The sequence below is a fragment of the Engraulis encrasicolus genome, chromosome 1 (assembly GCF_034702125.1).
Source record: "Engraulis encrasicolus isolate BLACKSEA-1 chromosome 1, IST_EnEncr_1.0, whole genome shotgun sequence".
NCBI lineage: Eukaryota > Metazoa > Chordata > Actinopteri > Clupeiformes > Engraulidae > Engraulis > Engraulis encrasicolus.
The window spans coordinates 41,991,670-42,011,891 of record NC_085857.1 but is presented as its reverse complement, the minus strand read 5'-3'; the positions used below and the strand labels follow the sequence as shown (position 1 = coordinate 42,011,891).

Sequence of the window (20,222 nt, the reverse complement as noted above, 5' to 3'; positions counted from 1 at the left end):
TCAAGAGCCTGAATGCAGCGTATATGTCGCTCCAGGCTAAAATGGGTTAAGGCCAGATGAAAGGAATGAAGGAAACTCTACTACTACACCCATGGAAGTGGACAGGGGGGGCAAAGGGGTCACTTGTCCCGGGCCCAGGGAGAGAGGGGGCCCAGAATTGGATCCTCATTACATTTTGTGTAATCGTTGTGGGGCCCTTTCATATGTCTTTGTCCCTGGCCCAGCCAAATCTGTCAGCGCGGCCCTGACTATATCCACAGGGATCACAGGGGAGCCGGCAGGGGGGGCAAAGGGGTCAGTTGTCCCGGGCCCGGGGAGAGGGAGGGGGCCCAGAATCGTGTCTCCCCATTACATTGTGTGTATTGAGGGGAGGGGTCTTTTCAGATTACTTTGTCCTGTCCTTTGTACTTTGTCCAGTCAAAGCTGTCAGCGGCCCTGCTATGCCCTGCTATGCAGGGGTGATGAAATAGGGATTTAATTGCCTACTAGGCCCCTAGGACACTTTCATCTGTCATGTGTACTCTAATAGAGTCTATGCCACAGGGCATGAGAGGTGTCCTGGGGGAGGATTTGGTGTGTGGGAGGGTTCAGTCCACTCTGTCCACCTTGGATATGTGGCCCCTTGAGCTTGGTGCTGTGAAATGTCTTTTCATGAATCCACCCCAGCTTGCCATGGATTACAGGACATCACATGCACAGTTAGATGCCACTTTTATCCAAAGAGCACCTTAAAGTTACACGACTACCACAAGATCATGGCTACAGTCCCTGAGGCAATGTGAGATTGTATGCCTTGTTCAAGGGCACTTCAGCCATAATGTAACTTACAGTTTAGCATTTAACATTCAGGTCTGCAACACTGGTCCGAAAACCACCAGACATGAGTTGGAGAAAGAGATGTGTAGAGTAGAGAAATTTGAAGAAGCCCCTTGAGTAAAAATGGTTTCCCACCCCTGCGCTAGAGTAACAACAATACGGCAGAGCAGAGAGATGCCATAGATATCCAGTAGCATAAAGATGTGCCTGCGTGAAGTCCACCACTACCTACATAACAACTATAGTAAATTCTTCCTGCTGGTAAGTGCGGGACTTGAACCCTCAACCCTCTGATCCTCCTGAACCATTAGTGTTGTTCAACACACTGACCTCAGCCAAGTGTATCTCCGGGAGCGTACCTATGTTCCCCGGGTCGTATGTTCCCCAGGTCCTATGTTCCCCTGTCTTTGTATGGGAGTGGGGAACATAGGACCCTTTTTCTAAAAAAAGTGTTCTATGTTCCCTGCATTGTATATTTCCAAGTTTTCAAATTGTGCCCTTTCCAAAACCATCCCTAAACCTAACCTGTCAGAAATGCAATGTTTCTGAGTTGTACATTTGTGCCCTGACCAAAACTATCCCTAAACCTAACCTGTCAGAGGTGCAACAACAACCTGCGCTTTGCCATGCGGCAGCAGTCTACTTGGAAGCAGCGGGGAACATAGAACACTTTTTTGAAAAAAGGGTCCTAAGTTCCCCGCATTGTATGTGTCCGAGTTAATCAAATTGTGCCCTTCCCAAAACCATCTCTAAAGCTAACCTGTTGTAATGCAACGTTTCTGAGTTTTCCATTTGTGCCCTAACCAAAACTATCCCTAAACCTAACCTGCCATAGTTGCAACAGCAACCAGCATTTTGCCATGTGGCAGCAGTCTACTTTGAAGCAGAGGGGAACATAGAACCCTTTTTTGAAAAAAGGGTCCTATGTTCCCCGGTAGAGGGAACAGGCCCTGATGCCGGGTGGAGTTAGGTGGCACCTCTACCATGGATGAAGGTGATGGTAAGGGTGGGATTTGAACCTGCAACCCTCTAAAGGCCAGTGCTACTGATCCATGGCTGTTGTTCAAGACACGGACCTCAGACAAGTGTATCTCGAGTTGGATAAAAAAACCCTGACAAAACAAAAATCCTACTCCTGAACCATTAGGCCACACATTGTTGCCTCCATATTGTTGCGATAACACACCTTGCCCCCGTGTTATTACATTACACTTAGTTAGCTGACGATTGTATCCAAAGCGACTTACATTTATTTAGGTTCAGGATATTGGTTACAGGCCCTGGAGCAATGTGGGGTTAGGTGCCTTGCTCAAGGTCACTTAGGGGTGGGATTTGACCATGCAAACGTCTGATCTTGAGGCCACTGACCTCAGACAGGTGTATCTCCAGCTGGATCTTGGCCTCGGTCAGCTCCTGGCAGCGCTGCTTGAAAGCCTGGTCCACGGTGGAGCACTGGGCGCGCAGGTCCTCCGAGGTGTCCAGCAGCACGCGCCCGATCAGCTGACGCAGCTCCACGCTCGCACGCATCTCCCGCTCCGCCACCGCCAGGTTGGCCCGCGTGAAGTCCATCCACTGCCCGCAGTTGGTCACGCTGGTATAGCAACATTAGAGTTAGCTACATTTCACATTTCAATCCACATCCTGTAGCATAAGGTTGGTTGACGTGACTCACGCCTTGTTTTTTCGTCACATTGGTTAAAAACCTACAAAACTGTTATTTTTCCTTTAAAAAAACAAATGTCAATGAAAGAAGATGTGGTACATTATGTTTCATATTAGTCTTAGTCGCAGGGATGTGTGTTGAGCCCTTTTTTGTACTCCCTCTTCACCCATGACTGTGATCCTAAGCACAGCACAAACACCATCATTAAATTTGCTGACGACACAACCGTGATTGGCCTGATCTCTGACAACAACGAGACGGCCTACAGAGAGGAGGTGGAGCAGCTGGCACGCTGGAGCCAAGACAACAACCTGGCCCTGAACTCCAAGAAAACGAAGGAGGTGATCCTGGACTTCAGGCGGTGTGGCCAGGGCAACCACTACCACCAACCCATCAACATCGGAGGGGAGCCAGTGGAGGTTGTACAGAGCTTCAGATTCCTGGGTGTGCACATCAGCGAGGACTTGTCATGAAGCGCCAACACCTCTGCAATGGCTAAAAAGGGATCCCAAAGGCTATATTTCCTTCGCACTCTAAAGAAGGCCCAGCTACCACGAGATCTGCTCACTAACTTCTACAGGTGTACAATTGAATCAGTAATTACATACAGCATTACATCCTGGTACACCAGCTGCACACACGACAACAAGAAAATGTTACAGCGCATCATTAAAACAGCAGAGAGAATCATTGGATGCCAACTACCCACACTTGAGGAGATCCACCATACACGCTGCACAAACAGAGCATTAAACATCCTTAAAGATCACACACACCCTGGTCACAGGCTCTTCACCATGCTACCATCTGGCAGGCGCTTTAGGACTCTGCGTGCCCGCACTACGAGAATGAAGGACAGCTTTTACCCTACTGCCATTAGACTCTTGAACTCAATTCGTCACCTGCCCCCCCTCAATACTTCAGGACTATTGATACTGTGAGATGCACATGGATTTTTAATGGATTTTTATGGATTTTTATATATTATTTATTTACTGTTAATATATCTTTTATTTGGTGGGCATTTGTGGGTTGCTACTAAACATAATCTCGCTATATTTATATAGTGACAATAAAAGTCTACTCTCTACTCTCTCCTTTCTCTCTCTAGATGAGAAGAAACATTTTTGTTAAGATTTATGTAAAGGTTTTTATGTCAAATATCCTGCGGTGTGACTGTAACATTAATGAAACCTGGAATATAATATATATATAAATTAACCAACAACATTTTGAATAATGTATGAAGCATTTGGCATGATCGCATAAATATTAACTTTATATAAAGATATGTGAATGTGAAAAAAACCCAAGACAGTAATATTAACTGCAAGTTCAATTTCGTAACACAAATTGCGTCCTGTGGGGTGACATGTATGTCAATGTTTGTGAACGGGCAGCTGCAAGGCCAACTACAAGGGTCTTAAAGACTGGCTTATTGCTTAATTATATGTAGTAGATTAATAGAGGACACTTGTAGTAGTAGGCGAGTACATCTATGCAAAAAAAAGACCTAACCCCAAAAAAATTGATACAAAAGGTTTTTCAAATGATTTTGTTACCTCTAAGTGTCCTTAATAACATACTAAAAATCTAGGAAAATCTGACTTCAGGAAAGGTGTCATTTTCAAGATCAAAGTTTTTAAAAATAAAGGTTACTACATGATAATTACATTGGCATGAACTAACATGTTTTCAGGATCTGTTTGTTTGGAGTGCTGTTTGGGTGGATAAAGACACTACTGCTATGATAATATCCATGTGCTGTTTGTCAGGGCACATCATCAGTGATGAATCATGGTGTCACTAGGTATTTTGGGTCTTTCAGCAGCTGAACTGAATAGACAGGAGCCACTACATGTGTAAGTAGAGGGCAAGGTGAAACGGTTGGTACTGGAGACAGACAATGTCCTGAAAGGACATAGGGTTTTAGCATAGCTTTCAGGTAAGCCAGAGTAGGGCCTGTTGTAGCGTCATAGGCAAGGGTCAGGGCCTTGTATTCAATTAGGGCATGAGAAAGAGGACATGACTGGGAAACTGAGGCTATGTGGTCAGAGAATGATAGATGGTCATCAACAATGACACCTAGATTTCTTGTGGCCTTATTTGAGGCAACAGTAGCAGAATCCATATTGAGCTCGATATCATGGCAACCTAAATCTTTGGCTGGGATCACCAGCAGTGCATTTGGGCGAGGCTCAACTGAAGGTTGCATTCCTTCATACTTGTGGATAGTTCAGAGAGGCAAGCGGAAATGTGTGACCGTGGAGTCATCTGGCACAAAGTAACTGTGCTTCATCGGTGTGACAGTAGTATGAGAATCTGTGAGAACAGATAACATGGCCCAGTGATGTGGTGTACATGGCAAATAGGAGTCCCAGCACCAGCCCTTAGGACACCTCTGTGGAGAGGCTATGATTTGAGGACAGCTGACCTTTCCCTTGATACATGCTAACAATGATACCACCAGACTCAAAGAATGTGTGGAAGAACATGAGACACATAAAACTCAATTATTTATCCAAGAGAGGTGTTAAATAATCATGTTTTGAAAAAAAAAAAATGCTAGCTGGTGTGTCTGCACAAAGATTTTTAGATTTACTACAAAACAAAAAGAGATGTCCATAATCTCTTCTGAAGATATCTTCTGGCTTACTAGAAACAAAATAAAAGAGTAATTTTGAGCTTGGCTTTTTCAGATTTTGAGATTTTGCATTTTGAAATTTAATGCATATTTAATTAGTTATAGTCCAATTACCATATTAAAACATAAAATTTCAGAAAACTTGCAAAACATTTTTTTCTCACAAATATGTGAGTAATCACCGGATTAAGTTTCACGGTGATATCGGCAAGCTAAATTTTTTGGCCTATTCACCTGGAGTGTCTCTTGACCCTTATAATAAGCCTATGGCAGCCATGTTCAAAAAAACTCATTTCCCAAAGTCAGATTTTACTAGATTTTTAGTATGTCATTTAGCAGGTCCAATAGTAATAGAATCCATAAAAAAAACTTTTGTATCAATTTTTTTGGGGTTAAACCCTAAATGTACTCGCCTATAGAGTGGAGTAGAGTAACGTAGTGTAGAGTAGGGTAGGGTAGGGTAGAGTAGAGTAAAGTAGGGTAGGGTAGGGTGGAGTGGAGTGTAGTGGAATAGAGTTGAGAAGAGTAGAGTAGATCAGATTAGTTGTCATGAAATCCATTCACTGCTCACGCTGTTTTAGAAACAGTAATATAGGAGAGGAAGAGAAGAGTTGTGAACAGTAAAGGCCTACTACACTAGCACAGCAACAATGGGCGGAGAGGAGCAGAGTAGACTAGGGATGAGTCTCCACCCCTTTAGCCCCACTTGATTTCTTAAATTGTTTTCACCTGTTTCATCAGCCTCTAGTTCCCTTGTGTTTCTCTTTGGTCAATGCTGCAACTTTGTTGTGAAATCTGTCATTCATCATTCCACCTGTTGGACAGTGTTGTCTGCGGTCTTCATGTCCGTTGTGTGTTCATGTAAGTACATTCTGGATCCTCTGAGCATTCTGAGTTTCCTAACCCCCTTTTCATGTTGTTGGACTTTTGAGTTTTCTGAAGTCCTCCAAGCCTCAGTAGCTCCTTTATGCCTGTGTTTGTGTAACGTTTCAACTGTTTCCTGACAGTAGAATTTAAAGCTATGAAGTCTTGAAAAAAAATGAAGGTGGTGGACTATATTCACAAAAAGGGACACGTTTGTGCACACACACACCGGACACCAGCAGGCCATGTGTAAAATGGTGATCTTGAAAAAAAGAACACAAACACTGCTCTGTCTTCTTCAGACAAAAGCATATTGCCTTTAACTCCCTGAGTCAGGATGAAGTGGATCCAGTAAGAATCCTGAAGGATGAAATATTAAATTGTAACCCAGAGACAGCAAGACCGAGTGAGTGGCACACTTGTACAGCAGTACAGTATATATGCAGCCTTGTGATATTGACTGGTACAATACTGCCCCACTGTGGACAAAGCAGTGTAGTGCACTATTCACCTGTCCAGTATATTTCCACATCCGTGTGCATCAGTTCCACAATTAAATCATTTTCATGTCGGTGACTGACGTTATTTAAAGTAGGCCACAGGTGAAACGTAGCTGTGATGTTTACTCAGACTGCAGCCTGTACTGTATACACATTACACACCTTTTTTATATTGCGTTGGCCCATCATATACACCTTCTGATGTTGCGTCCTAGAGGGAAAAAGGGCAAGAGCTGGGACTGTCTGTCAGTGGCAGAACAATTGCACACAGGGCCCCAGGTCAAGACACTTTAAGGGCCACTTATACCTAGCCTGTCAAGCTCACAGTAGGGTCCCCACTACCAAAACGGGAGGGCCCTGGGCCCAGGGGAAAGTGCCCTGCTCGCCCTCCCTATAGCGCCGCCCATGCTGTCCGTGCATTCTCCTTTCCCTAACAATACATGGGTTCTAAATTTTGTTTATAACCTGATTGTGCAAACCTAGCTGCGCACAACTCAACCTCTGATTGTTGGAAACCGCTGTCGGTCAAAAAAATTGCTCACGTGGTTGGCTGCCAGTGTCTTGCCCCTCCTCACAACATCGTGCCAGAGATTCTTTAAGTATAGATATATGCCAACATAATAGGTTTCTATGGGCACCTAACGTGACCAGGTTCCGGTCTGCCTAAAGGGGCGTGTCATAATGCTCCTAGCATTGAATAGAACAGTCCTCAGGTCTGCCTAGGTCTGCCTAAAGGGGGATTTCCCCCCCAATAATAGAACCAGGAAACAATGGGCCAATGGAACCTCTCTCTCTCTACTCTCTCTGATCGTACTGATAAACACTGAGAACCATTGTATAACAAGACCCATCCCTAGCTGCACAGTATGTCCTATTAGGTAACATACAGTGTATAATATTAGAAAGCTTCACCTATTACCCAATACAATACGGGCTACACACATCATAAACCAAAGGCCAAAAGCCTCTCTCCATATCCAGTGGCCTCTAACTTGTATGTTTTTATATAACAGTCCGAATCCACAGCTATGTACTGTATAATCTGGTACAACTTCGACTATACACACAGTTATGATCACAGCCAGGCCAACATCATTATCCACATTCAGTGGCCTCTTGCTTGTATGTTGTATTACATAACAGTCGGAAGCCGCAGCTATGTATTACCCGGTACAACTTCAACAACGTTGTGACCTTATGCTTGTATGTTGTGTTATATAACAGTCGACTCCGAAGCCACAGCTGCGTATTACCCGGTACAATGTGGACTCTGCACTCTGCTATGATCAGAGGCTAACACCTTTTATCTATCTTCACTGGCCTCCTGCTTGCATGCGGTGATGTACCAAAAAATGTTATGGTAACCAAGATACAGCGTACTACACGCCACCAATGCAACTAAGTGGCATAAGATAAGATAAGTTAAGATAAACTTTATTGTCTGTTTGCACAGATATTGCTTGAAATCTGAAATGTATCCCCCCTTCTGGTTTTCTGACAAATTGCACCCTGGCTAGACAATGACGTATTTTATTAGAGGTCAGTGGGTAGGACTGTTAATATTAAAGGGCCCAAAGGCCCATCTCCATCCTCAGTGACATTGTAGCCTATGTCAGACTGGACTATCTGTCTCAAACATTTCGACACGATGGAGTTCGGGATGCTTGATTCATTACATTTACAGAAATGACACAGTTTGACATGACCAGGCCAGAGGAATAAAACAAAGTTTACAAAAAAAGACTGTGAAAGAGAAACTCACTGGTCCTGGATCTTGGCCGAGCCGGGCTGGTGTTGCGTCTCAATGCTGGAGTTGTTGTAGTGGCCGCACTGGTTATCCAGGCTGTAGGCCCGCTGCTTGTCAGACCAGTCCATCTCCAGTGTTCTCTTGGCATCCCTATTGGAGCTGGGAGATGTACAGTAAAAGGCGCACATGTATCTAAATGCCTCTTTTCCACTGCCGGTTTTCTGGTAGGCCTACAGCTCGACACAGCGCGACTTGGCCGCCACTTTTTGCTTCACGATTGAGCTGTGTCGTGCCTATTCAAAAAGCAAAAAGTGGCGGCCGAGTCACGCTTTATCGGCCTGCAGGCCTACCAGAAAACCAGCGGTGGAAAAGGGGCATGAATGTCTAATTCATTGAGACCAGCATCACCACATTCAAAATAAACTACCTAACCCACAACGCTGCCATCTACAGTAGTATGTATCTAAGCTTATTTAGTTTATTGCTAATATGCATAGGCTATTAAATGTGTTTAAGGAGATTATACACTGATCTTATATTATGCTTAGTTATACTTTGAGGGCCCCTGTACCATATGTGCAGGCTCCTCTCGGCCCCATGGGTTTGGCCCCTGGTTTGGCCCTGTAACGCTGAGGCCCTGTATCTAGGTTTGGTCCTTGCATCTACCTGAGACATGTCTACATTAGGTTGTAGGCTATATCCTAACTAGATGCATTGTGTAGCCTATGTATTGTGTCTGTAGCCTGTGAACTCACTCACGACTTACTTTATCTGCGCCACAGTCTGTTCCAGAGTTCTTTTGTGCAGTGCCTGGATGCTTCTGATCAACTCCATTTCCTGAGTAAAATGAAATGTAAAAATAACAGTTACTGATACGAATTGACACTTTGCTATGACCACAGCAGGCCAACACCTTCATCAATCTTTAATGACCTCCTGCTTGCGTGCGGTCATGTAGGCCTACTGTGTATAATTAAGTTAAAGATGACACGAATGACTATTGTGTGGGTATTATAGGCCTATTAGGCCTATGTAATTGGATTAAACTTACCCTAACGAGCTCTTCCTCCACAAGATCTTTCACCAGATCCGGCCCAAGTCGTTTTTCCCGACATGACAAATTATCTGTGGCGATGGCAAAAGGAATCTCCGTGGCATCCAAAGCCTTTTCCAAACGTAGCTTCTCAGCCAAAACCAAGTCGGTCTCTGCTTCAAGCTTTTCTATGTGCCGTTCCAGCTCGGATCTCCAAAAGTGGATGTCCTGTAACCTATCGCCCAAGTGCTTCGTGCCCTCGGCCTGTGTGCGCAAAGTTCTGACCTCAGTCTCGGTGTAAAGTGCCTTGGACTCGTGGCGGAATTTCTCTGCATGTTTCACATCTGACACAGCCTGGTGCAAAGTTAAGTCGTTGTTGGCCACCCATTCTGCCGGTGTGTATTTGGCCGATCTATATCCCACAGAGGCCAATCCGGACGATGTTAAGAAATTGCTCCTCAGCGTGGCTTCTGGGTCAGCATGTAAACGCAGTTTTTCATGCTGTGTCACCGCTCTTTCGTCCAGACGCGGTCTTGATACCAAAAGGTCCGACATGGTGAGGTAGGTCAATAACGCCTGTAGTGCTTGCAGATGTTTTAATATTAGCAAAAGTTACGCTGCACCGGCGTAAACTTACTGCACGGACAAGCGCTCCTACTCTACCAGTGTGTTTGCGTTCCGTTGCCAAGGATACAGGTTTCCAACGACGCATCCTCACAGCGCGCATCCTTCAGTGCCAGCGCTGCGGACATGAATTATCAACAAGGATTTGTCGTTGAGTTAAAACATAGGCTACATGTAGGCCTACAACACTGACAAACTGACTGGCCTATGAACCCAATACATTTCCAGTAATGAATAAAATGTAGGCTATATCCCAAAAGTTTTAGGGAACAGCTTTCAGATTGTCCCGGGGCTGGCCAAAGCTGCCAGCATGGTCCTCAATGGATTCTGTGCAATAGCCTATTGGAGCAAACAAACAAACACTATTGATTTGGGGGGTCTGTTGCAGGCCTGTTGCAGGTCATTTTCTTGTAGATATATTTCATTGTATCCAAGCTGAAATGTAGGCTAGGCCTACATATCATGTCTGAGTAAAAGAAAAAAATAGCCTGTAGGCCTATATAAGTTAGGCCTAATACAAAAAAAGCCATAGGCTATCTAAAGGTCAAGTCAAGGCTGACTGGGAGAAGAATATAGGACACAATGAATGAAGCCCAATGTAGGCGATAAAATGAATTTTGCCCTTTTGCGGTAGGCCTACCAGGGTACATAGTCGTATGCAAATGAGGCACGCAATGAGGGGGGCACTCCCAAAGACAAAGTTGGAGGGGCAAAAACACAATATTTATGAACATGTTGAGCATTGCCTTCTTTCTGTGTCTTTCTCGAGTTTGTTTCAAAGTTCTAGTTCTACGGTTATGGAATGACGCTGGCGCCTATGCATAGATTTGGTTTGTTTTATTCTGTACTGTAGTAGACTATGTCTATAAATAGAAAAATGAACACACATTAAAACAACTTAGAAACATTTTATTTAAATGAACACAGTGCACAGTTTTGATCTTTTTCATGTTGATTCACCATCACCATGGTATGTAGGCTATTTGTAGGCTACTGTATGTTCACAATGTAGACCACAACAACTGAGATGTAAAGCACAATGTATCTCCATGCCTCCAGGGCAAGGATATGGATTTGAGGCAAGTAACCAGCCCCCTCCTTACCCGTCAAGCCCAGGCCCCGGAGCTGGGTACCCCCCACAATACACCCCATATCCTCAGCCAGGTAAGCAAACACTCAGTGGTGTAGTCTACGTAGAACGCGGGTATGCGGCGTATACCCACTTCTAAATTTCAGGGATTTCAGTATACCCACTTAAAATTGATTTCTCCATTGTTTTGAATAGCACAAATATATACAGTATACCCACTTCAAAAAATGTTCAAATATACAGTATACCCACCATAAAAAGTAGACTACACCACTGCGAACACTGAAGCCTGCAGGACTCCAGTAAAATGTGTGATTTTGAGCTTTTTTCACAGATAATACTTTGCCATGTAATGGAATTTTAATTCCAAACAAGAAATGCACTCAGAGAGTGCAGACCTCAGCCAAGAAAGCTGTTTGATAAAACATTTGACTACGTTACATCCTTTTTTCCCCCAAGGTATTCTGCTTGTTTTTGTGGAGTTAGACACTGGGACGTCAAAATTCACCCCATCATGCAATTGTGAAGAATCTTTTTTAAAAATTCCTGGATCCGGATCGTGATCCGGATCACCACCAAAATTTGATCAACTCCACAACATTTCGTCCAAATCCATTCATAACTTTTTGAGTTATCTTGCAGACAAACAGCCAAACAAACAGACAGACAGACAAACCAATGCAACAAAAGAGCATGACCTCCTTGGCGGACGCAGTAATTGCACATTTATGTAGGGGTCCATTTCTCAAAACCATAGTTGCTAACAACATTAGCTACTTTGTTGTGTGCAATGCAATTTCCCATTGGCAACTACCGAAGTTGCTAACTGGCTAACAACTACGGTTTCGAGAAATGCACCCCAGAACAATGTAATTGTACATAACTAGGGGGAACACCTCTCGGCCTATGCCACGTAAAACAAAACAAAAAAACGCTTTCCACAAAAGTGGTGTTGTGAAAATGTACAGTGTTCCATTGTTAGCTGACACTTACACTGTAACAGATACCATTCGTTTGACATACAACCCTTTTCTTGTCATATTTAGCCTACCGGTAATTAATAATCAATGTCTATTTTTTCCATATTTGTGAAGCGGCTTTGTGATGTTTTGTGTAACGGTGCCTGTGTCTTTATAGGTCTAGTTCAAGCTCCCCCTACTCAGTATGGGATGATCCAGCCCCAGCCCGAGCCTGGCCTGGTAGTGGGTGAGTCCACATGCATGTCACCCAACGAGTTCCTGACACAACTTACTTGTATCCCAGACCATTAGGTGTGTGTGTGTGTGTGTGTGTGTCTGTGTGTGTGTGTGTGTGTGTGTGTGTGTGTGTGTGTGTGTGTGTGTGTGTGTGTGTGTGTGTGTGTGTGTGTGTGTGTGTGTGTGTCTCTGTCTCTGTCTCTGTCTCTCTCTCTCTCTCTCTCTCTCTCTCTCTCTCTGCACAGGCCAGTGATTTGGTGCACACACCATAAACGGTCTTGTTATTGTACCTATTATCATTGACCATTGCCCTCATGTCAAATTACACACACATTAGAGGAGAATGGTGCCTCTCCTTCTAAAAACATTTTTTCCTTTCAAAAAAAGTAAGGTCTGCTATTTCAGTAGAAAGCACACACTAAATTAGTTAGCAACAACGTTGTCGAGAAATGCACCCCAATAAGGCACATGTTTATTTTGCTTGTTTATTGTTAGTTTGTGGAGTGGGGTGGTGGGAAATGAAAACTACTTTCACCCCTGTATATTATGCACTTACATCGCACATGTCTTACCCTAACCAAGAGGTACTGACAGTGTAAGAAGGCTAATTCATGTTACATATGTTACACTGAACCTACAGTAGTTGATCTAATAGGGAGAGTAAAACCATCCGTGTGTGTGTGTGTGTGTGTGTGTGTGCGCGTGAGTGTCTTTGCGCGCATGTTTGTGTTTGTGTGTGTCTAGTGGCAGGAATCCCTCTGACTGAGGTCCCTGGCCAAGCGCACTGCCCCCACTGTCAGAAACTGGTGGTGACTGAGACCAGATACGTCGACGGCAACCTGAACAGGCTCTGGGCGCTCATTTTACTCTTTGTGTAAGTGGCCCACCTTATATTATAGCAGTAAATATTATAAAAGATTGTTGTTGGTTGAGGCCGTAGCCTATACCTAGCCTCTTACTACAGACGGGGTCTCCGGCGGGCCTATTCACTATTTGCTGAAAATACTTAACTACATTATAACGACATTGCTATGACATTAGAGAGCCTTAAGTAACATACAAACCCCAACTCCGATGAAGTTGGGACGTTTGGTAAACAGTGAATAAAATCAAAATGCTATCATTTTCAAAACATTCAATCTATTCATTAGATGGAGAATAGTGAAAAGACAACATATTAAGTGTTAAAACTGAGAAAAAATATTGTTTTGGGGGACATACAGTATGTACTCATTTCTAATTTGATAAATCCAACACGTCTCAAAAGAGTTGGGACGGGGACAAAAAATGGCAGCAAATGTCGAGGAAGACTAAAAACAAAACAAAAGACAACACTTAACAGTTAAATACATTAACCGATGAGATGATTTTATATAAAAAACAGTGTTAATTCCTATCTTGGACATGATTTCACCAGCTTAAATGGTGGGTGTATTCCTTGTCATGTTTTGCAATGTTTTCCTTTCTGTAGTGCTTACAGTGTGACAGGTCTTGACCAAAAACCCACCATTTTATCACCTGCTGGTCCTTATGATGGAGCCAAACTGTTAAAACATAGTAGAGAATGCAATTTGACCTTACTATGTGGCAGTAATCGAAGACCTCCCTTCAAAATATAATGCATGAGTGGCTTTTCATGCTGTTTAAAACCCATTTATACCATTCAGCACTGTATTTAACTCTACAGATGAGTGAGAACATCTTAACCAATGCACTACTGCACCCGCATGCCATCATGGAGGCTGACTTTTGAAGCTAGCACTAACACAAGTTGGATGGTCCATTTTTACTGTAGCACAGGATGTGCAATGCTCTATTACTGTCAAAAAGAATGGACTTCTACAACTTCTGCTGACTTCTGTAAGCAAAGGACAATTTCCCATGTCTTCTGGGTCTATTTCAAGTGAGCTCAGGTGCTTAGGAGAATGTTACACCCCTGTATCATTTTCATACATTAAGCATTCTTAATATGATCAATTTTCAATAGCTCTAATTCCTGGAGTGCTAGAGTGAGACTACAGCCAATATATATTTCATGATGTCATGAACCTATACAATGATTTTATTAACAAAAATATGTCTTATATACACTCAATCGTGGTAAATCAAAGGGAATTCAAAAATGTATGTAATAACTATGGTAATTATTCCCTTTGCATCTTTAATTCTGAGTGACTCAGCCTCTCTGTGATGATCTTATACCTGGACACCTATATTGTCCGTCAGTACAATTCATTTTGAAATGTTCTTCTTTGTTGTTTTATCTTATTTGGATGTTTACTAAATTTCACTGATCCCCGTCCCAACTCTTTTGAGACGTGTTGGATTTATCAAATTAGAAATGAGTACATATGTCCCCCAAAACAATATTTTTTAGCGGTTTTAACACTTAATATGTTGTCTTTTCACTATTCTCCATCTCATGAATAGATTGAATGTTTTGAAAATGATAGCATTTTGATTTTATTCACTGTTTACCAAACGTCCCAACTTCATCGGAGTTGGGGTTTGTACGTGGACATAGCCATTACAATTTTGGTGACAGTAGTGTTCTAACATTGCAATGTGATTATCAACCCTTTAGCACAGAGCCAGTTTCCCATGTATCCTGGGTCCATTTCAAATTAGGTGCACATAAGACTGTTATAATCTTTTATACGCATGAAGCATTCTTAATATGGTTTTTACCACCTTTAATTGTTGGAGCGTCAGACTAATCTATATTTCATGATCTTATCCACCTGTGCAATAATTATTTTGATCATGTAATAACTAAGTAATTGTACCCTCTGCATCTTTAATTCTGAGTGAATCTGCAGTGGTCTTATACCTGTACATTAATGTTGGCACTTGGAAATCAATATACGTAAAATACATTTTGAAATGTATTCCTTGTGTTTTAGTTTTAGCCAGGGCTTCGAACCGGTTCAAGGAACGAAAACCGAAAACGGGAACGAACGGAATTTTAGGCAATTTTATGAGGAGCAGAAACAGAAACGAAAACGAAATGGTCTTCAACTGTTCCTGAACAGAAACGTTATTCTGAAATCCACAAAACCGGTTAATAACGGTTTATTTTGCTCTCTATAGAAATTTCACAAAAAGCATGCAATGAAGCATACATTGAAGTGTTTGCGCTGTAGAGTTAAACAGGAAATTTGAGATATTTGTCAGCAACAGACCAGCTACACCATATCTACACCATGCAGGGTTAGGAATTATAGCGCAAGATCTCCATATGGATAAAACTTACAGCCAGGTAAGGAGTTTAGCACGTATCCAGAATGTGAGAGGGATAGCCTATCTGAATGTTTTTGGATGCCGCCTGTGATTTAGCCTATTATTTTTGGGGATAGAGTAGCTGCTGTGTAAATCAATGGCAAATACTATTGGGCACGCCTATTCTAGGTATAAGGTACAGTCCATAAAAAAAGACTTGATAGGCCCGCAAAACACTTCCGGGAACGTTAAGAACGAAAGATAAATTTGCGTTCCGAACCGGTTCAGGAACGAAATTTAGGTGGCGGAACGAATTCAGGAACGAAAATGTTAAATAAAGGCCTACTGGAACTGTTCGGAACGGAACGATTGAAAAATAATTTCGTTTTCAAGCCCTGGTTTTAGCATTATCTTATGTTTATTCCATGGTGCTGACCCTGTCCTAACTTATTTAAAACATGTTGCATTTATCAAATGAAGGGTGCATTTCTTGTTCGTGTAGTTGTTAGCCTGTTAGCAATTTGAGTAGTTGCAGGGAAGTTGTATTAGAAACAACAAAGTAGCTACAACAATTTTGATCAGCTTGAACAGTTAATGAGTTGTCTTTTTAACTAGTTCCCATCGAATGTGTGGATTCAGTGTTTTGAAAATTATGATATTATGATTTTATTCACAATTTACCAACTCCAACGGATGTATTTTGAAAGCAAACTGATCCACTTCAGAAAGCCTAGGCCAGATTTGACTCTGAAGAGGGCACACTGCGTCGAAATGACAGTCATTGTGCTTGCACTACAATAAAATAAGAAAAACAGGTATCTGAGTGATCCAGTCGTCCCTGGCCTTAGTCTTTCTGAAGTGGACCACTTTCCATTGTTTACCATCCTGAGGTGCATTTCTCGAAGCATAGTTGTTAGCTAGTTAGCAACTTGGGTAGTTGTCAATGGGGAAATTGCATGGAAAATAACAAAGTAGCTAACGTAGGTATCAACCATGGTTTCGAGAAATGTAGCCCTGGACTGGGAGCACCAAGACGGTTAGAGCGCAAATGACATCCCTGTTCCAAGGTGTATTTTAAATTTGTAATGAAGCTCCTTCTTCCAGGTTCTGGCCGTGTTGTCTCGCTCCGTTCTGTGTAGACAGCTGTAAGGATGTGGAACACCGATGTCCAGACTGCCGCAGCGTGATTCACCTCTACAAGCGCCTGTGAAGGATCCCACACCACCACCTCCACCTAGTTGCTACTGTATATCTTCACTCCAAATCACCACCACTGACTGATATATTGAAATAAAGCACATCTATCTGTTTACAGAATTTAAATTGTACCGCACATTTTTTTTTTTTGATCAAATTTTTATTATGATTTTTGTTATAACAGAGTTACAAATCACGTAAAATAGGAAAAAGAGGGAGGGGCAGGGGAGACAAGACTCGACAAACACGACACAGACACATAACAACTGCAAAGACAGGAAACAGACAAACATAAAGATAAAACACAAGACAAAAACTAAAATTAAACAAAACAAAAAAATTAAACAAAAAATGCTCTAGTGTCCCATCAAGTCCTTGATAGAGTCTGCTAGGTTACGCCAGAAGTCCAAAGTATTTTCTGAAGCTGCATTGACTCTGGCTGTGGATAGTTCCATGAATATAACGTCCAAAAACGTGAGGCTCCAATGGCGCATTGAGAGGTCATGGGGTGGCTTCCACCGTGTAGCTACCATCTTCTTGGCAGCGGTTAGTCCAGCATAGATTCCCCTCTGAGTTACTCCAGCAACACAGAGAGGCGACAAGTCATTCAAAATCAAAACACCCATGTGAACAGGCACATTGACATTGAACAAACGAGACAGACAAGATGCAACATCATTCCAAAACTGAGAGACAGGGCCACAGTCCCAGAACATGTGGAGAAAGGTGCCGTGTGATTGAGTTGGGCAAAACGTGCATAAAGGGCTATTGACTATTTTCATGTGGTGCATCCTTACAGGGGTCAGATAGGTTCTATGGATGAAGTTATAATGAATGTATTGGTGATCAGGGTTGCGCGACACCTCTGAGATGCTGGACCAAACGTCGTCCCAATCAAATTCTTCGCTTAGATCAGGACAGTCCCGCAACCAGACCCTTTCTATAGGAAGGCCAATATGTTTGGGCATGGCCAAGAAGTGGTAAAGCCTAGATACCATACCTTTTGTTGATGACTGACTAGTAAACAGTTTACGGATAGGATGAGTAGGCAAGGAACTTTGCCAGGGGACACCATGTGCTTTGAGCGCAGATCTTAATTGTAAATAGAAAAAAAAGGTAGAACGTGGCAAATTGAATGTATTTTGTAAGTCAGATAATGGTAACAAGCCAGAGTCACTGAATATATCTTTTAAATAATGAACCCCTCGTTGTTCCCAAAGCGGTGCTGTTACAGGACTCCCACCTATCAGTAACGACTTATTGTGGAATACAGGGGAATGTGAGTGCCAGTTACAGTTTATGCGACAAAACTTTTCTACTACCCGCCAGGTCCTGATGAGGTTAGAGATGATGGGCCCAAATCTTAGTTGGCATTGCTTATTAGAAATATTAGAAAAGAGAACATCCTGTAATGGCCATGGTTTCGTCTTAGCGCGTTCGAAAGTAAGCCAAGAAGTAGGCATGTCGGGATTAAGCCAAGTAAGGAAAGGTCTTAAAACAAAAGACCAAAAATACAGTTTAAAATCAGGAACAGCCAAACCACCATTGTCCTTTTTCCTCTGAAGGGTGGCCAGTTTAAGTCTCGGCCGCTTGCCTTTCCAGATGAATTTAGAAACGGCTGAATGTAATTTAGTCCAGTAGTCAGTAGGAGGCGAAAGAGGAAGCATGGAGCTGACAAAATTGATCCTGGGCAGGATGTTCATTTTTACAATTGAGTCACGGGCTTGGATAGACATCGGGAGAAGCACCCATTTTTCCATATCCTTCAAAACGTTATTTTGAGCTACTAAGACATTGTGTTTAACAATTTTATTTAGGCAGGGGAAAATCTCCACACCAAGGTATTTAAATTGCTTGACAATCGGAATGCAAGAAGAAATGTTGGAGTTGCAGGCGGCCTCATTCAAGTGAAGGAGTGCAGATTTAGACCAATTGATTTTATTGTACCGCACATTTGATAGTGACGGGTATATCCTCTTTTGCCTGGTTCTCACCGACAGTGCGTGTGTGTACACAAACTACCGTCTGGTAGCGCTGCCGTTAACATGCCCCCCCCCCCCCCCAAAAAAAACCTAGAGGCATTGGCCCCTGAAACTTGTTTGCCCACCAGCAAATGCCCTTTATGGCAGATTATCAGTCTAGAAGTGAAATAAAGCGTATAAACTTAGTCTTACAATCACTTACAGTCAGCATGACAGAGATTGTTTTTGTCACATCAGCTGTGGGGAACCTATGTCTCGAGGGCCGTCTTACCCAGCCCTCGACATGTTTTTAGATGCGTCCTAGCATCTCTATAAGAGGGTATGTCTGTCCGTCGGTCCGTCGGTCTGTCTGTCCGTCTGAAACGCATTCTCAAATTGTAATTCCCTCCTGTGTCCACAAGGCGGCAGTGCATAGATGGATGTATCTTTGTCCGCCTGTCGTACTTGTTAAATGTTATGCAGTTTAACATTAAGTATGATGTTTTGTAAAGAAATCTAAGAAATTACATTTGCAAAAAATATTGTCAGGTAACTTAGTGAGAGGGGTCTCTAGAAAAAGTAATAATAATAATAATAATAATTGTATTTGTATAGCACTGTGTCATACAAGGCATGTAACTCAAAGTGCTTAACAAATGGGAAAAACATCATTGTTAGAGATGGATTTAAAAGGAGAGGTATAGAGGAGAGGCAGAAATAGCAGGAGGGCAGAGGAAGAAGAGATAGATGGAGATTGTAGAGTCATAGGGTCAACGTAGGTTAGGACCAGGATTCTTAGATGCGTAAGGTCTATAGTGGCTGGGCCTAGCACAAGTCATAGATAGTCACACAGAGATTGGGCGCTCAGGTGTGGCCCCTGGTGGCATCAGGGGTGAGGAAAAACTCCCTTTCGCTTGAATCATAGTTTGTAGGGGGAAAAAAAGCTCAGTGAGGTCTGAGAAAAGCAGCTTGGCATCAGTGGACCTGAGAGCTCGAGCAGGGGCATAAAAAGAGAGCATGTCAGAGATATAACTGGGGGCAAGTCCATTTAATGCTTTAAATACAGTCAGCAGAATCTTAAAGTCGATTCTGTATGAGACAGGTAACCAGTGCAGGTCTGCCAAGACAGGAGTGATGTGCTCTCTCTTTCTGGTTCTTGTTAGGATTCTTGCCGCAGAATTTTGAATGAGTCAATTATTTTTTTTGGGAGACCAGAGAAGAGAGCATTACAGTAGTCTAGCCTACTGGTGACAAAGGCATGAATAAGTTTCTCAGCGTCTTGTCGGGGGGCCAAGCTGCGCACTTTGTTGACATTTCTAAGATGGAAAAAAGCAGATTTTGTTATCTTGTTGATGTGAGGCTCAAAGCTCAAATCCAAGTCTATGACCACACCTAGGCTAGTAACCTTATCTTTGATGTGCATGTGTAACCCCGGTTACAAGTAAAGGTCAAGAAACCAGACTACGCCACTTAAGGCCCCGCCCCTTAAGACATAAAATGATTCCAAGGGAAAACTCCCACACAGATTCGTTGTGTACCAAAAATGGACAGAGACAGGTATTCCAGTGACCGGGCAATGTTTATTTACTCAGTTGCATTAAAAGCACCTTCACGAAATGTCACCATTAATATTCTCTTTATTATAATGTTTATCATCAAATATGAAAA

The 20,222-nt window shown here is 42.7% G+C and overlaps 3 protein-coding genes across 3 annotated transcripts in view; 2 read left to right on the top strand and 1 right to left on the bottom strand.

Moving 5' to 3' along the window:
- Positions 1–9,921, bottom strand: part of tekt4 (tektin 4) — an 18,415-nt gene extending 8,494 nt beyond the window's left edge. Inside the window, exons 1-4 of the mRNA XM_063202593.1 lie at positions 9,286–9,921; positions 9,001–9,071; positions 8,250–8,393; positions 2,185–2,407 (exon numbers count right to left, since the gene is read on the bottom strand). Coding sequence (XP_063058663.1) covers positions 2,185–2,407; positions 8,250–8,393; positions 9,001–9,071; positions 9,286–9,822 — 975 coding nt within the window. The 5' untranslated portion in view covers positions 9,823–9,921. The remainder of the gene's footprint in view (positions 1–2,184; positions 2,408–8,249; positions 8,394–9,000; positions 9,072–9,285) is intronic.
- Positions 5,891–20,222, top strand: part of LOC134452237 (lipopolysaccharide-induced tumor necrosis factor-alpha factor homolog) — a 31,622-nt gene continuing 17,290 nt past the window's right edge. The window contains exon 1 of the mRNA XM_063202600.1: positions 5,891–5,984. The gene's annotated coding sequence lies outside the window, so the exon portion shown is untranslated. The remainder of the gene's footprint in view (positions 5,985–20,222) is intronic.
- On the top strand, positions 9,938–16,713 carry LOC134452247 (lipopolysaccharide-induced tumor necrosis factor-alpha factor homolog). Its single transcript, XM_063202608.1, has 5 exons — positions 9,938–10,042; positions 10,951–11,055; positions 12,119–12,187; positions 12,922–13,051; positions 16,501–16,713. Exons 1-5 carry the CDS (start codon positions 10,018–10,020, stop codon positions 16,604–16,606), a joined length of 435 nt encoding a protein of 144 aa, XP_063058678.1. The 5' UTR covers positions 9,938–10,017; the 3' UTR covers positions 16,607–16,713.

Bases quoted from the DNA above. Each gene is read 5' to 3' on its own strand.
- LOC134452247 (XM_063202608.1), top strand. From the start codon at position 10,018: ATGAATTATCAACAAGGATTTGTCG. The intron at 10,043-10,950 runs TTGAGTTAAAAC...CCATGCCTCCAG, and splicing joins TTATCAACAAGGATTTGTCG to GGCAAGGATATGGATTTGAG. The intron at 13,052-16,500 runs GTAAGTGGCCCA...TCCTTCTTCCAG, and splicing joins GCGCTCATTTTACTCTTTGT to GTTCTGGCCGTGTTGTCTCG.